The sequence below is a fragment of the Pan troglodytes genome, chromosome 3, assembly GCF_028858775.2.
Source record: "Pan troglodytes isolate AG18354 chromosome 3, NHGRI_mPanTro3-v2.0_pri, whole genome shotgun sequence".
Taxonomy (NCBI): Eukaryota; Metazoa; Chordata; class Mammalia; order Primates; family Hominidae; genus Pan; species Pan troglodytes.
In genome coordinates, this window is record NC_072401.2 from 82,605,624 (window position 1) to 82,622,954 (window position 17,331).

Consider the following 17,331-nt stretch of genomic DNA (forward strand, 5'->3'; position numbering starts at 1 on the left):
ACTGTATTCCCCACCCCCAATCTTAGATACATAGTTCACATTAGGACAGTAAAATCCATTTTTAAAAAAGCTAAGATTTTTCAGTATAGTCACTTTTAGAAACAGTGTTCTACAGGACTTATTATGGGACATACTGTTTCACTGAAGTGTTAGAGCTAGTTAATTGAACATATATTAGTATATTATTGTACAGAATCCTCATGTTGCATGTGAATGGTGTGCAGTTTGATTTTAGAGATAAATGTCTTGTCCTACAAGATAATTGACCAAATATGCTTAACCCCAGAGACCCGAGTACTAAAGACGTTCCCCAAATCTCACCTTATTAAGAAAGTAATGTGGCTTCAGGTGTAATCAAACATTATTCTCTTAAGTTAGATTGGGAATTTTTATATTTCAGTGGTAAATACATTTGTGATCTTGTTTTCATAAAGATTAATCATACATGAGAGAAAAAAATTGGGACTACTGGCTAGAGAAGCTTCATAAATCTCTATATATTTCTTGTTTATTTCAGAGAATGACTTTTTCTGTGATATGTATTTAATGTAAATTTCAATTAAAATACATGATATAGACAGTTTAGAAAATCATCCTGAAATTCTCGACAGAAAAACCAACTATCATGTACTTATAAACATAATCACAAACATCTCTTATGAATATATATAGTAAGTTAGGGGCAGCCAGCAAGACAAGTAGGTAGAAAGACTGACAAAAAGAATCACATCATACATGCTATTTTAAGTTAAACTAATTATAATGGTTTGATTAATTTGATTAATTATATTAGCTTATCAATTAGCCGAATAATTTGATTAATTATATTGGTTAATTTTGTTTAACAGAACAAAAAACTAAAATGAAAATGATTTAATTTTTACATTCAGATAATGTTTTTGTTACAGAGCGAATAGTTCTTAAGATATCTTTAAACTTAAACATATGCATACGTATACACATGTATACACATATACACACACACAGAGAGAGAGGTTTATTGACAAACAGATTTGACAATGAGGAAATTAAACCACCTCACTTCTCCATACCTCCTGGTTTTTGTTGAGGTATATTGTTATTTTAATGTTTTAAAACACTTATTCTGTAACCATACCTTTCGTGGCTATATTGTATTCTATAATTAAATGGATTTGCTGGATACCACCAAGTACTAGAAACCCCAGCAGCAACCCTTGAGTTTAAGGATGAGAACATGTCATCTGTGTTCTTTGTAGAAAACTCAGAAAATGAAAATGAAGTTAATAATGGTATAATGAAAAAATGACTTATAATTGTGCTTTACATATTAATGTATGATATATATATTCCTAGAGTTTTAAATTTATATGTATTAACTACCATATATACATACTTTCTTTCCTTTTATCTGTTATTCTCTAATTTAACTCATATATTGAGAACATTTTGCTCAATCTATAAATTTATGTCTACCTGTTACTTAACTGACTACACAATATTCTAATACAGTTGTCCTTTGGCATCCATGGGGGATTGTGCCAAGACCTCCCTTGGATATCAAAATTCATGAATGGTCAAGTCCCTTATATAACATGGCATGGTATTTGCATATAACCTATGCACATCCTCCCGTATACTTTAAATCATCTCTGGATTGCTTGTAAGATATAATGCAATGTAAATGCTATAGAAATAGTTGCTCTACTATATTGTTTAGGGAATAATGACACAAGTCTGTACATGTTCAGTACAGATGCAGTTTTATTTTATTTTTTACTGCTTTTGATCCAAGGTTGGTTGAATCCATGAATGCATAACTCAAGGATATGGAAGGCCAACTGCATAAGAAATATACCATGACTTACTGACCCAAAGTTTTATTGTTGTACATTGACGTTGCTTCACATTTTTTCCATTGATAGTGAATGTCCTTCTATACACCTCTTTGCAAATGTGTATACATTTTTTCCCTGGGACATATTCTTTTCTTGGGTCAAAGAGGAGATTAAATTAGAAATTATGTTTGTATTGTTCAGGGTTCTCCAGAGAAATGGAACCAATAGGGTGTGTGTTTGTATGTATGTAGAAAGAGAGATTGATTTATTATAGATAACAAGGAATTGGCTCATATGATTTCAGAGGCTCAGAAGTCCCAAAATCTGCAGTCAGAAAGCAGGGGACCCAAGAGAAACAATGGTGGAGTTCCAGTCTGAATTTGAAGGCTTGAGAACCAGGAGAGCCCATGGTATAAGTTCTAGTCTGAAAGCCAGCACATTCGAAACCCAAGAAGAACCGATGTTTCACTTTGAATCTGTAGGCAGAGAAAGACCGATGTCCTAGCTCAAGTCAGTCAGGCAGGAGGAGTTCCCTCTTACTTATGGGAAGGTCACCTCTTTTGTTCTGTTCAGGCCTTCAGCTGACTGGATGAAACCTACCCACATAGGGGAAGGCAATCTGCTTTACTCAGTCTCCTGATTCACATGTTAATCTCATCCACAGATACTCTGTTACAGACACATCCAGAATAATGTTTAATCAAATATCTGGGAACCCCATGGCCCAGTCCAGTTGACATATAAAGTTAACATTACAATATCCAGTGTCCATCTTAACTTTTGTTTGTCCAAGATTTTCTTTACTCCCACTTTCTGTCAACCCATTGCAAGATAGCATCATAGTCCATTTCTTCAGTCTCCTGTTTTCTACTGGGGGAAGCCTCTTTATGTACCAATGGTGATCTTTCTATACTAATTTTAGACAGTGATCTAGACTGACCCCTTTTGGGCATTTCTTCATACAAGCAAGAATGAGTACATATGCAGATGAGAGATGGTAGAGAGACTTTAGTATCTATTATGCCCGCTGGACTCAGAGGTTGAAGGATAGAGGGTCTTAGCTTTCCACAGTGAGTCCCACCACGTCTTCTGTGTTTTGTAGATATTACTTGCCCATAGAAGGAACTCAATATTTGTTTGTTCAGTAAAAAAATCAGCAGATGGAAAGTTAAAAAAAAATTCTGGTATGTGATAGGAGAGATTGTTCTGTGCTGAAGCAAGATATACCACTAAATCAGAACCCTCTCCTGATATCAGTTAAATTAATAAGAAGCAGTCATACTGGAAGGTTACCTCCTGAAAGTATTGTACTGGCAATATACTGTTTATTTTTAATGAAATACTCTTTCTTCTTGGCTTCTGTGATACCAAGCAAGTTCAACTGGCACAGAAGTTTATGCAGTAACAACTTTCCATCCTCAGGCCCCAACTTTTACCTCTTTTTCTAACTATCAAATTTCTCTCCCCACTGGTAAACACATGGTTCTTTTACATATACATACAGAATATAGTTTTACATACATATAAAAGAGATATTTTATATTACTAGCCAATGTAAGTGAATGTGTATATACAATATATTATACCCAAAGTATTTCTTTGTTTTTTTTTAACTTATATTTCTCTTACGAGTGAGGTTAAGTATTGAACAGATATTTAAAAGCTATAAGCTTTTAAACAGAATAGGCATATTGCTGATACCAGTATTTGACAACCGCCTTGTTTTTTCAGATAAGAAAACTGAAGCACAGAGACCATAAGGCATCAGCCTATGGTCATTCACTTCATGGTAGTCAGGTCGGAGGTCACACCAAGGCCCTCTGGCTACTGATAATCTCTGTACTAGGCTGCTTTTCAGTAAACTCTTGAATGAATGAAAGAAAGAACACATACTGTTGACTTTTGAACTTGAATCTAAACAAAACCTATGTTGAACTTTAAGTCTGTAATCTAAGAACTATCAAACTTAAACTTGTTACAAAAGGAGATGATGAGCACAACCACTTTCTTTGGTATGGAGAGTATCACAGTGAGAGCCTTGCCTCTGGAGCCACACTTAAATTAACCATGTGACCTTGGGCAAAGAGGAGGCTTATCTTTCTTTAAAACAATCTAGTAACAAGTGAAAATGAGCAAAACCAAACGCACAAATCTAAACTGTTTATTATGTAGAAGATTTCTAATGTTTTATATTTGTGCTTTATTTTTATTTTTAATTTTTTTTTTTTTTTAATCATAGGAGAAGCTATTGTCCAGATCTCTTCAGAGGGGTGAAGATCTTCAGTTTGATCAGGTATGACAATTTTGGGAGAATTTTTTTTTCCCCTGGAAATAGTGTTCATCCTAATAGTCTGGCCCAAATGTATTCAATATTAAGGAATTCCTTAATTTCTATATATCCTTGTATGCTTAATTCATTCTAGATTTGATAGTTTTTTTAAATAAGTAGTATAATGAGCTGTGATTAGTTTCACTTCATTTAGCATTTTACAGCTTTTCATTGTTAATCTCTTTAATGTACCTTTCACATTTTTCATTTTCAGTTACATCCCTCAGTCTTTCCTTCTGTATCAATTGCCACACTTTTTACATAATAATATTTTACCTTTTAACATTTATTTATTTTTCTGTGGGGCTCTCAATCTGCATGTAGAATGCCGGTGTCTAACAACTCTTGTGCTGATCTTCTAATGCTAATTCTTCCTCTTGCTTGGATTAAATGTTGGATCAATTTTCTTATAAGTATTTAAATATATGGTGGTTATTTTTAAAAACCAATAATTTAAATTAACTTTCTTTACTATCTAGTACTCCTGGGACACTTTACCCAAAATTATATATCTCAGAAATAGAGTTTAATGTTCATATCAGGCTAATTGACTAAATAAAGAAGAGTGGTTAGAATTACTCGGTGGAGACTTACCAAAATACTGTGTTCCTGGATCCACTCCAGTTCTGCCAAAGCAGAATCACTGAGGGTGGTGCTCTGGCCCCTGTATGTACAACAGCTTCCTAGGTGATTCTGTTACATACATTTAGTAAATAGTCACTGGTCTAAGAAGAAACCATAAATAGGGCAGTAAGACCTCTGTTACAATAAGACTATAATAAGATCACCTTATACAGTGCTTTTCAAGTCTCATGCCACTACAAAAGTTATTTAGATTATTCACATCTTGAATCCATGTCACTAATCAATCCATAATCAGGATTTGAAATCTGATTAAACAACATTTTAAGGACAATTTCCATTTTTATTGTAAATGATTAATAAACTATAAATGATTGTGCCTCATACTTGATTTTTTTTTTTGTAAGGGTGCTCACAATAAAAAGCTCTGTGTGGTATAAACTGTTTTGTATTTATTTACAATAGTTGATGGGTTTTTATTGTTCCTTCTTTAGATATTGCAAGGGATTTCTTCTGAGTGATAGTGTTCATTGTTAATGAAATACAGGTTTTTTAAAAGTATGGTTAAATAAAATTAGAACCTTGTTTATACCTTAGTTTTCTGTATTAGAAACTATTTACCTGTCAAATTATGATAATGTACAATAAAAGGATTATTAAAGGAGAGTACAAGTAATGAAAATGAGAACAGCCAACAGAATCAAATAAACTGTTTCATTCTTTTCTGTTTTTTCTGGATGAAGTTTTATGCGGAATATGAAATAACAGGAAAATTAAATGTTCAATTTACAGAGGTATCAATTTATCTTCTTCAATAACTAACTCCTGCTCTAGTCATGGAACTAAAAGAGACCTTGAATATCCTGCAACCCATACTTTTAAAAATAAGTTAACAAAGTGAAGCATATTTAATTATATACTGATTTCAGAATATTAATTTTATGAGAAATGGGTTGAATCACATACAGAAATTTTTGTGAAGAGAGAAAATTGTTCTTGGGATCCTCAAGGTAAAGAGTGACCTTAGGGACTGCTGATGGTAGCCTGTGCAGACAAGTTGGATTCATTCATGAAAAGAATCTGTGATGTTCACCTAGAATTCAGATCGTTTCAAGAATGCCCCAAATTTAGTAACATTTTTTCATCACAGTACACTTATCATTTATGTTGTCCTTTTATGTAGTCTAAGCCTTACACACTGTTTACATGTTTCTAACATGCTAATTTGCAGATAGCAGAGTAATTATAATTCTCCTCTTTGTCATAGCATAGTAAATTGGAGCTTTCCCCACAGTTCTTACATAATGTAGTCTTTGTTTCTGTCTTTTCATCCATGTAGTGGCAATATTTTAGAATCATTTGTTCACATGAACACATAGGAGTTGCCAGGGCAGAAAGTACATGTTATTTGTAATGCTTCCCCCAAAGATATCTGTGTATTTAATCAGGGATGTTACTAATGGGCATGTTTTTACATGTGCGGGTGGCATATGGAGGCAGGGAAAAGGTTGAAAGCCATTGAGCTAAACCACGTGGATTTGGATAAAGTTTAATAGTGGGTGAAACTTAGCCAACTTTATTACTTGGCTAAACCCTTGACCCTTGCTTTAATTTTAAAGCACATTTATTGCATTGAGTTACTGTGTTTATTCATTTCTAAATGATAGCTAATAGAACTTAGAGTGTGGTACATTCAGTGTTACAATTTATTTTCTGGTAATATCTTGTGTTTTCAGTTGATAAGCTCTATGAGCTCAGTAGCAGAGCACTGTCTCCCTTCCTTACTTCGCACCTTGTTTGACTGGTACAGACGCCAAAATGGAACGGAAGATGAATCTTATGAATATAGGCCTCGGTCTAGCACAAAGTCTAAGGGGTAAGTGCTTTATTTTACACTGTTTCACCTGGAATTAACCCACTTCCAATGAAGGGGTGATATTATCAACTGAAGGTTGTTATTGTTTGATTCCTAAGCAAACTGCGTTGATTACTTTTGTTACAAAGGTGGTAGTAAGGGAGAAGGATAGTTCACACATAAACTGTAAATCAAGAGAAGGTACCAGTTAAACTAGATGTAGCCCTACAGTACTCATACTGGGTATCATGCAAAAATTAGTAATACAAAAACCTATTTAGGAGTGCCATTTCAGCAGTTCAGTGAGGAGCTTTTAATAGTCATAAAGTTAAGAAAATATTCAAAGAAGTTCCTGTTTATATGGTTTATGAAGGGAGGCAATTATTGTAATACAGGAAGACTGCCAAAACCCTGTGTTATAATAGTACTATGATACTGTTCTTGGAGCTCAATTCCTAGAACTTGTTTTCTTCTCCTTCAAATTTCCCAGGATGATCTTGTCATGCATGTAAGAGCCACGTGTGTTCAGGTGATTGTCCATGGTTTAGTGTTGGACTTCAGTAGATGCCACTTGTGATTTTTCAACTGAAATTTGTGAGAATTTGTACTGTATTTTCATGTTGAAAAGTTAATACTTTTGTTTCAGTTCTTAACAAAATACTAGTAATCAAATATGGAACAATGCTACGTTTTCTAAATGAAATTTAAAATACTTTTCTTCTTCTTACTAATTCTTTTAGGTTAAGTTTAAATGCTAACAGATACAATAGTGAACTCTGAATAAACACCCCGTATATAAAAAGGGAAAGAACATAAAAACATGTTTGTGCATATGTTGGATTATTAAAAAGCTTCAGACCAGGCACTGTGACTTATGCTTGTAATCTGCTTTAGGAGGCTCAGGCAGGAGGATCACTTGAACCCAGGAATTTGAGACCAGTCTGGGCAATATAGGGAGATCCCTTCTCTAGAAAAAATAAACAAAATTAGCTGGGCATGGTGGCGCTTGCCTGTAGTCTAGCTACTTGGGGTGGGAGGATCACATGAACCCAGGAGGTTGAAGCTGCGGTGGGCCATGTTTGCAGCATTGCACTCCAGCCTGGGTGACAGAACGAGACCCTGTCTCAAACCAAAAAGACAAAAATAAAAAACAAAAAGCTTCATATTAACAATTGCTGTAGCACATTTTACATAGTAGGAAAACAGTAAGCAACATGAGCTACTAACTAACAGCTATTTTTAAAGTCATAATCTTAATGCAGTACTAATTTTGGATTCTTGTTTCAGGGATGAACAGCAACGTGAAAGAGATTATCTTCTTGAAAGGAGGGACTTAGCAGTAGACTTCATTTTTTGTTTAGTTTTAGTTGAAGTTCTAAAGCAGGTAAGCTCTTTTATTTCTGCAAAGTCTGTATTCCTTATTCTTTGCTTACTGTGCCTTCGTGTTTCAGTTACTTTAAGATGCTGTGTCTAGAATTTTAGCCCACATAAATTAAATTCCTGTAATTTAATTATACTTCTTTCAGTTGCCTGGGGCTTTCCTGCCCTGTACCTATCTGTTATCTCCTCTATTTTTTGCCTTTGTATGCTTATCCAAGATATAAAATCTTGTTAGCAAAATGGAGCTGAATGGAAATTGTGTTAATATTGACTTTTAGCTGTAAATGTAGTTTGCCTGCCATTCAGCTACTTCAGTCCCTTATTCCACTTTATTTCTCCTCTAAGCCCCCAAGCCTGCATTCCAACATGTAATAATTGTGCACTTTTAGTAGAGGCATGGGGTGATTTGATAAGGGTACCGAATTGTCATGTGCAAATGTTTTTCAGTCAAGTGAGAATACTTCAGATAATAAGTTAGGAATGTTTATTCATTCAATGAATATTAGAATGCCTACTGTGTGCTGGCACTGTTTTAGGCAATAAACTCATGAGCTTGCACTTGAATGGGATAGATACACAGTAAAGATATGAATATATAATATAGTGTCAGGTATAGTCTTAGTATTTTTATTACTCCAGATCAGTATAAATGCGTGCTGAATTTGAAAGCTTTTTTTTTTTTTTTTTTAAAGATCATGGTCTTTAAAGTTATATCATTCAAGGATGAACCATGTATTTCCAGGCACGAACATTGTATTCTTTTGAAACAAGTTAGGAAGCCTAAAGGTCAGAGTCATATTTTGGATATGACACATTTGGACAGGGAGTTTTGTTTTTGTTACATAGAAAGGAATATGTGACAAACAGCAAATACAAGATATAAAATTAATTGACAGTCTGTTTTTCTCATAGTATAAAAGTACTTGAATTATATAATCAGTTTTATTTAGCTTTTATTTTTACAAGGAATATGAAAAGACAGTTATTTGGTACTCTGAAATCTGCAAATAAACATAATTTTAAATATGTAAAACAGAGTTAATTAAAGGTTAAATCACTTTAATATATGCATTTCATAAACGTTTTTTGGTAGAGGTAGGAAAGAAATCTCCTCTGGGAGTTGTGCTAACAAGCCAAATTTGACTTCTGTGATCTCTTGGTTTAACTGAGATACTAAGACCTTAAGGCAGCAGTCACTAGGATAGGAAGAGCTAAGGACTGGAAATGGCCAGAGCCCAGCAATGGACTCTGACTACTGCTCATTGTGATTTATCCCTGGTGTATCTTGTGTGCTAAATGTATTTCATTTAAGTGGATTGGTAACCAGTATTTGTACTTTTTTGCTTAAACAGTATAGGGTTTCTTCCTCCAGCCAGAGAAATGGCAGACTCCCTACATTAGCATTCAGGAACCCCAGTGACCTGGCCCCATTGTGCCTTCCTCCTTCGTTCATTTCCCATGGCATCCTTTTCTTAGATGTCAGTCTCGCTCCTCATCCTAAAGTTGCCCAATTGCACTGGCTTCAGAACTACAATTCACAGGCAACCCTGTGGAGGCGTTTTTCCCATCTCTTCCCCCTCATCCTCCCTGTCCTCTTCCCCTCCTTGTTGCCTTTGTAGCCCTCCTCCTCCTCTTTTAACACAGTCCAGATAGGTCTTCATGTAGGGGGAAAAAAAGAAAAAAAAAGATCTATAAACATAACACTTTTTTAGTAGTGGGGACCCCATCTCTACAAAATATTAAAAAATTTAAAAATTATCTGGGTGTGGTGGTATGTGCCTGTAGGCATAGCTACTCTGGAGGCTGAGGCAGGAGGATCACCTGAGCCTAGGGATTTGAGGTTACAGTTAGCTATGACTGCACCACTGTACTCCAGCCTGGGTGACAGTGCAAGACCCTGTCTCTTTAAAAAAAAAAAAAAAAAAATCTTTTTTTTTTTTCTTTGGTGGACTCATTGTTCACATTCACTGCATTGCACAAAATCATTTCTGACCCATGGTTCACATGGACTGAAAGTGAAAAAGAAATGCAGTGGCCTTGATAGCTAATCTTTGTCTTTGGATCTGTCACCATATTATTCCAACCTATAGTATCCTTTCTACTTACTTCTTCCCCTCTGTTACTATTATCCCCATACGCTAATTTAAATGCATTCATCAAAAAATATATTTATATGTATCTCACCAAGAACATAGATACACTTTATTCATCTAAAATCCTATGTAGGGATTATTCCCGCTGGTAAAAGGCAAGTCTTTGTAGCTTCTCTAATAAAACTAGAGAAAACGATGTAAAAATCAATAGAGCTTGCTGAAATATCACCACTAACTAACCCAATTTTCTTCTGTCAGAATAACATGAGGTTTAATAGATCCAGAGAGTAAACAATGTAATATATCTACAATTTAATAGGACTTTTACTTTTGCCCCATATAATACACCTATATTAAAATGTGATTCAGGTTTATTGTGATGAGGCACACAGTCTACAGAGGATTGAAGTGTTGATAAATGGTTGTTTCAGTCTTGACGAGTAAAATATTCCTTATAGGTTAGACTTTGACCTCATGTATTAGAAATTATTTGTATCTTGAATAATTTGTTTTGTCTGTAATAATCACACGTTTGGAACTCTTCAAAATGTATGAAGGACTCTATCTCTTTTGTGCCAACTGATCATTGTAATAAACCCTGGGAGATGGCCATGGCAAGTACTATTAATATGCCAGCTCTCTTGCTTGCTTTGTAACTTTGGGCAAGTTATTGTCCCTGACTCTTCCTTCCTCTATAAAAATGTGTGATATCATTTTTGTAGAATCATAAGAATTAAATATAATAATGCCTGATGCATGGAAAGTCCTCAATACATATTATCTATTATTTTCACTTTACAGGTGAAGAAATGTTCTTAATTGTAGTGATTTGCTGAAGATTATAAAGCAAATTCATTGATTTTACTCCAAATTTTCTCTTTAATGATAAAAATAAACTTAATTCTCATTGGTAAAATATGTGATACATTAGGTGAAATGGCCAGTATTTTTTTTTTTATTATTATACTTTAAGTGCTGGGGTACATGTGCAGCACATGCAGGTTTGTTACATAGGTATACACGTGCCATGATGGTTTGCTGCACCCATCAACCCATCAGCTACATTAGGTATTTCTCCTAATGCCGTCCCTCCCCTAGCTCCCCACCCGCTGAGAGGCCCCAGTGTGTGATGTTCCCCTCCCTGTGTCCATGTGTTCTCATTGTTCAACTCCCGTTTATGAGTGAGAACTTGCAGTGTTTGGTTTTCTGTTCTTGTGTTAGTTTGCTGAGAATGATGATTTCCAGCTTCATCCATGTCCCTGCAAAGGACATGAACTCATCCTTTTTTATGGCTGCAGAGTATTCCATGGTGTATATGTGCCACATTTTCTTTCTCCAGTTTATCATTGATGGGCTTTTGGGTTGGTTCCAAGTCTTTGCTATTGTGAATAGTGGAAATGGCCAGTATTTTATAAAATTGAATGAAACTTTTCATTGTAACAAGTTAGCCGAAGAGCTAATGTAAATATGATGAAATTAAGTAGTGGGATTCACCTTGGAAACAAAATTAATTCCAGATAATAGAGGACTAATTTTGCTTTTCTAAAAAAGTCATTAGAATAAATTTGGGGTAATGCCCAACTAAAATAGTATGTTTGTACCAAAGGGCTTAGATCCATGATAAAAGCATGTTTAAACAGCAATATCACATTTATAAAGTTTGAAGCAATACTCTTTTTAATATTGAATTTTAGTCATATGTTCATTCTTTAAAACAAACAAGAAGTTGAGAAACCTAGTTTGTGAGCCATTTCAAGCTCTTGGCTTGGTTTTATTCATATTATTGTGAACTATCAGAAGGTGGTGATATCTTTTATGTATACGGAGTAGATTATTTGCATTTTCAGACTTAATAGCATTTTAGATATTGATGAGCAGTCCCAAAGGTCCACATGGGAGGTGACTTGTCATTCTGCTAAAGTGTGATGTTTACACTCCTTGGTGCTGAGAATTGGTCATTTAGCTAATGATTGGGCTAGTCCAACTTCACACTATCTTAAGCTAGTCTTTTGTTCTTTACTTTCATAATGTGATAAAAGCATTAAACTTTTGGCAGTGGTAGTGGAAATAGCCTTGGAATAAACCTGAGTATTTGTTATTATAGTTTCTTTTTTTTTTTTTTTTTTTGAGATGGAGTCTCACTCTGTTGCCCAGGCTAGGGTGCAATGGTTTGATCTTGGCTCATTGCAACCTCTGCCTCCCTGATTCAAGCAGTTCTCCTGCCTCAGCCTCCCGAGAAGCTGAGATTACAGGTGCACGTCACTAAGCCTGGCTAATTTTTGTATTTTTAGAAGAGATGGGGTTTCACCATATTGGTCAGGCTAGTCACGAACTCCTGACCTCAGGTGATCCGCTTGCCTCGGCCTCCCAAAGTGCAGGGATTACAGGCGTGAGCCATTGCACCTAGCCAGTTACTATAGTTTCTACTAGATTTTCTTGCATATTGAAGTAGAATTAGAGCCGCTTCTAAAATCACACCGATGGCAAGATCTTAGAAATTCTTGTTGCTAAAGATGGAGATATTACTCCATGAAAGTAGAACGTTTTCTTTGTGACCCGAAATGAGATTCTTTTCTCTTTCTTCTTTGGAAATTCAGTTTGAGAATTTTTTTTTTAAACTACTGAAAATAAGGGGAGAAATAGGGACTTTCAGGATGTCTGTGTTCTGATAATGTTCGTTCTTAAAGTAAAATTTTTAGAACTTGTGTATTTTTTTATCACACCTCGAACTCTGTCTCACCAGAACTTATGTATTTTTAATTAAAATTAAAGATAAGATGTATTTCTTCTTTTACTTCTCTGTGTTTCTCTTTCTTTCCTGGCAGTAATATGATAAGACCAAAGTTTTCTTGCTGATTTGTTTTATTTATTCAAATGCCTTTTTTTTTTTTTTTTGGTTGGAGTCACTCTGTGTCACCCATGCAGGAGTACAGTGGGGCAATTTCAGCTCATTGCAACCTCCACCTCTTGGGTTTAAGCAATTCTCCTGCCTCAGCCTCCCGAGTAGCTGGGATTATAGGCGTGTGCTACCACGCCTGGCTAATTTTTATATTTTTAGTAGAGACGAGGTTTCACCATGTTGGCCAGGCTGGTCTGGAACTCCTGACCTCAGATGATCCACCCGCCTCAGCCTCCCAGAGTGCTGGGATTACAGGCGTGAGCCACTGTGCCCAGCCTCAAATGCATTTACATATATCAGAATCTAGGGACACAGTATATTCTAGAGAAGTACACAGCAACCTCTGAACTTCATTTCCCTCATCTGTAAAGTAGGAGGTATACCTGTGTCTTGTAAGACTGTTACAAGTGTTATAAACATAGAAAATGTTGATGGTGGTAGTAGGGTGGCAACAAAGAGCACATAGCATGGCTGAGTGTTGTCGTTAGCTGTCATTGTTAAACTTCAGTCATAACTGAAGCAAATATAGTAGTCTCCCTTTATTCTCAGGGGATATGTTCCAGCACTCCTAGTTGGTACCTGATATTATGGATAATATCAAACCCTGTATATACAGGTTGAGCATCCCTAATCTGAAATGTCCCCAAATCCAAAACTTTTTGAGCACCAACATGACACTACAAGTGGAAAGTTATACACCTGACCTCATGTGATGGGTTGCAGTCAAACACAGTCAAAACTTTGTTTCATGCACAAAATTATTTAACATATTTTATAAAATTACCTTCAAGCTATGTGTATAAGGTGTATATGAAACAAACAACATTTTGTGATTAGATTTGGGTCTTATCCCCAAGATAGTTCATTATGTATATGTGAATATTCCAAAATTTAAGAAAATCAGAAATCCAAAACACTTCTGGTCCCAAGCATTTCAAATAGGGGATACTAAGCCTGTATTATGTTTCTTCATATACATACATACTCATAATAAAGTTTAATTCATAAACCAGGCACAGTAAAAGATTTACAACAATAACTAATAATAAAATAGAACAGTTGGCCGGGTGCGGTGGCTCACGCCTGTAATCCCAGCACTTTGGGAGGCCAAGGCAAGTGGATCACGAGGTCAGGAGATTGAGACCATCTTGGCTAACAGGGTGAAACCCTGTCTCTACTAAAAATACACACACACAAAAAAATTAGCCAGGCATGGTGGCAGGCACCTGTAGTCCCAGCTACTTGGGAGGCTGAGGCAGGAGAATGGCATGAACCCAAGAGGTGGAGCTTGCAGTGAGCAGAGATCGTGCCACTGCACTCTATCCAGCCTGGGCGACAGAGTGAGACTGTCTCAAAAATAAATAAATAAATAAAAATAGAACAGTTGTAACAATATACTGTAATAAAACTGTATGCATGTGGTGTCACACACACACACATGTGCACACACAGTCTTAGTATTTTCAAACCATGGTTGACCTTGGGTAAACCACAGAAAGCAAAACCGTAGATACACAAGAATTACTGTATAGGGGAGGAAAAAACTTTTTGCTCTGCCTTCTTGGATTTAGCGCCTGGGGCTCTACAAACTGAACTGACAAGAGAAAGATTACCAGGGTCAAAAGGTTTATTACGAATGCACATGGATGCCTCGAAGAAAATATGCAAAGATCCAAGAATTAATACACTTTTTTTTTTCAAAGATTCAGTTACAGACTGGAATATATACCATTTTAACAAAGAGTGATAAGTTGTAGAGTAGTGACAAGACAAAGGAAAAAGGTTTGGGCTTCTAGAAACAATAAAATTGTGGGAAGGTAAATATATGCAGAAAACTAATGGAATGTAATGGTTATTTAGTAAGGATTGTAGAGGAAACTGTTCCTGCATCTGCTGTTTCTCAATTGCCTTTAGCTCAAAATAATCTGCATGCCAAATAATATATTGTGGGGTGACATACCTGATCTCCTTCACTAGATTGTATGCTGCTTTGCAACAGTATATACAGAACCTCACTTTTTTACATTCTCTCTACTATTTGGTATTTTCAGACTTAATCTTTTTCCCATCAAGTAGGTATAAAATGATATCTTGAAGATTTTCATTCTCCTTATAATTAGTGAAATCAAGCATCTCTTTGTCAAAGCACAAAACCAGAAAATTAGAAAATATTACTAAAAGTTATTTCATGTAAATATATAAAAATACAGTTACTTCAAATTGTTTTATAGATTCATTGCAGCTCTAATAAAAATCCTAACAGTTTTTATAGAACTTGAAAAGGTGACTCTAGATGGAATATGGAAGAACAATGGGCCAAGAATAGCCAAGCTATCTCTGAAGAAAAGTAAGGAGAGGACCTGCACTACTAGATATGAGAACTTATTATTAAGCTTTAGTAATTAAAAAGATGGTATGATTTTGGTATAGACACATACAAATTGATTGATAGAACAAAATGGAGAGCTCAAAGATAGACCCACACAGTCAGGGCCTTCATATCTGTGAGTTCTATATCCATGAATTCAGCCAACCTTGGATCAAAAATATAAAAATACCCCATAAATATATACATCTGGTAGGTACACACAAAAATTAAAAATTAAAACAATATATATAAATAAAAGTAACAACACAATAATAAAAAATAATAGGAAATACAGTATAACAACTATTTATGTAACATTTACATTGTGTTACATACTATAAGTAATCTAGATAGAGATGATTTAAAGTGTACGGGAGGATGTACGTAGTGTTATATGCAAATACTACACCATTTTATATCAGGAACTTGAGCATCTGCAGATTTTGGTATCACGGGGGTCCTGGAACCAATGCACCATATATACTGAAGGATGACTGTGTAGAACTAGAATATGTGTTAGCAATGACTTGTAAACTCTTTAACCCAGCAGTTGCTTCTTTCAGAGTCTTTCCTGTGGAACTCTACAAGTATATAATGTTAAATGCACAAGATGTTTATTGTAGTACTACTTGAATATTGAAAATCTGAATTGAAATGTTCATTAATAGGGGGCTCCTCAAATTGTGATATATACATATCAAATTGTGATATATACATATTGAGTGTATATATGTATACATATTGAGTGTATACATATATACATATTTCAATATATACAATATATTGAACATATATAATATATGTATATATACATATACTCAATATGTATATATCACAATTGGTATGTATATATAAACCATATACTCAATATGTATACCTATATACATATTGGAATATGTATATAGAGTATATATGTATATATTGTATATATACATATATATGTATATATTGTATATATACATATATATGTATATATTGTATATATACATATATATGTATATATTGTATATATACATATATATGTATATATTGTATATATACATATATATGTATATATTGTATATATACATATATATGTATATATTGTATATATACATATATATGTATATATTGTATATATACATATATATGTATATATATATGTATATATTGTATATATACATATATATGTATATATATGTATATATTGTATATATACATATATATGTATATATATGTATATATTGTATATATACATATATATGTATATATATGTATATATTGTATATATACATATATATGTATATATATGTATATATTGTATATATACATATATATGTATATATTGTATATATACATATATATGTATATATTGTATATATACATATATATGTATATATTGTATATATACATATATACTCTATATACATATTCCAATATGTATATAGGTATACATATTGAGTATATGGTTTATATATACATACCAATTGTGATATATATACTATATATACATATATATAGTATATGTGATATATAATACATATATATATTTATATATATAATATATATGGTTTATATATACATACCAATTGTGATATATATACTATATATACATATATGTATATATACATATATTATGTATATATACTATATATACATATATGTATATATCAATATATACATATATGTATATATACATATATGTATATATACAATATATACATATATACTCTATATACATATTCCAATATGTATATAGGTATACATATTGAGTATATGGTTTATATATACATACCAATTGTGATATATACATATTGAGTGGCTGTTAGAAAGTATAAGGAGGAGCTCTAAATACTGACATGGAAAGATACATTATTCGGTTAAGTAAAACTAAGGAATGCACGCATGCATGTGAGGATGTGTAGGAAAAAGTCTGGAAGGATGTACATGAAGTTGTTAATAATGATTATATGTGGTGGAGGAGTAGGGCTTTTATTACTGGTTTAAATTTTTAAAATTTGTTTTACAT

General features: G+C 33.9%; 1 protein-coding gene across 32 annotated transcripts in view; it reads left to right on the forward strand.

Annotated features, from left to right (window-relative positions):
• The window catches only part of FRYL (FRY like transcription coactivator), a 280,599-nt gene that overhangs the window by 150,988 nt on the left and 112,280 nt on the right, over positions 1–17,331 (forward strand). For all 32 annotated transcript variants that reach the window (XR_010156313.1, XR_010156314.1, XR_008547561.2 and 29 more), the window contains 3 exons: positions 4,057–4,110; positions 6,465–6,604; positions 7,871–7,967. Coding sequence is in view for 29 of the 32 variants with exons in the window: in XM_063808895.1 (XP_063664965.1) it covers positions 4,057–4,110; positions 6,465–6,604; positions 7,871–7,967 (291 nt within the window). In the remaining 3 variants the exon portion in view is untranslated. The remainder of the gene's footprint in view (positions 1–4,056; positions 4,111–6,464; positions 6,605–7,870; positions 7,968–17,331) is intronic.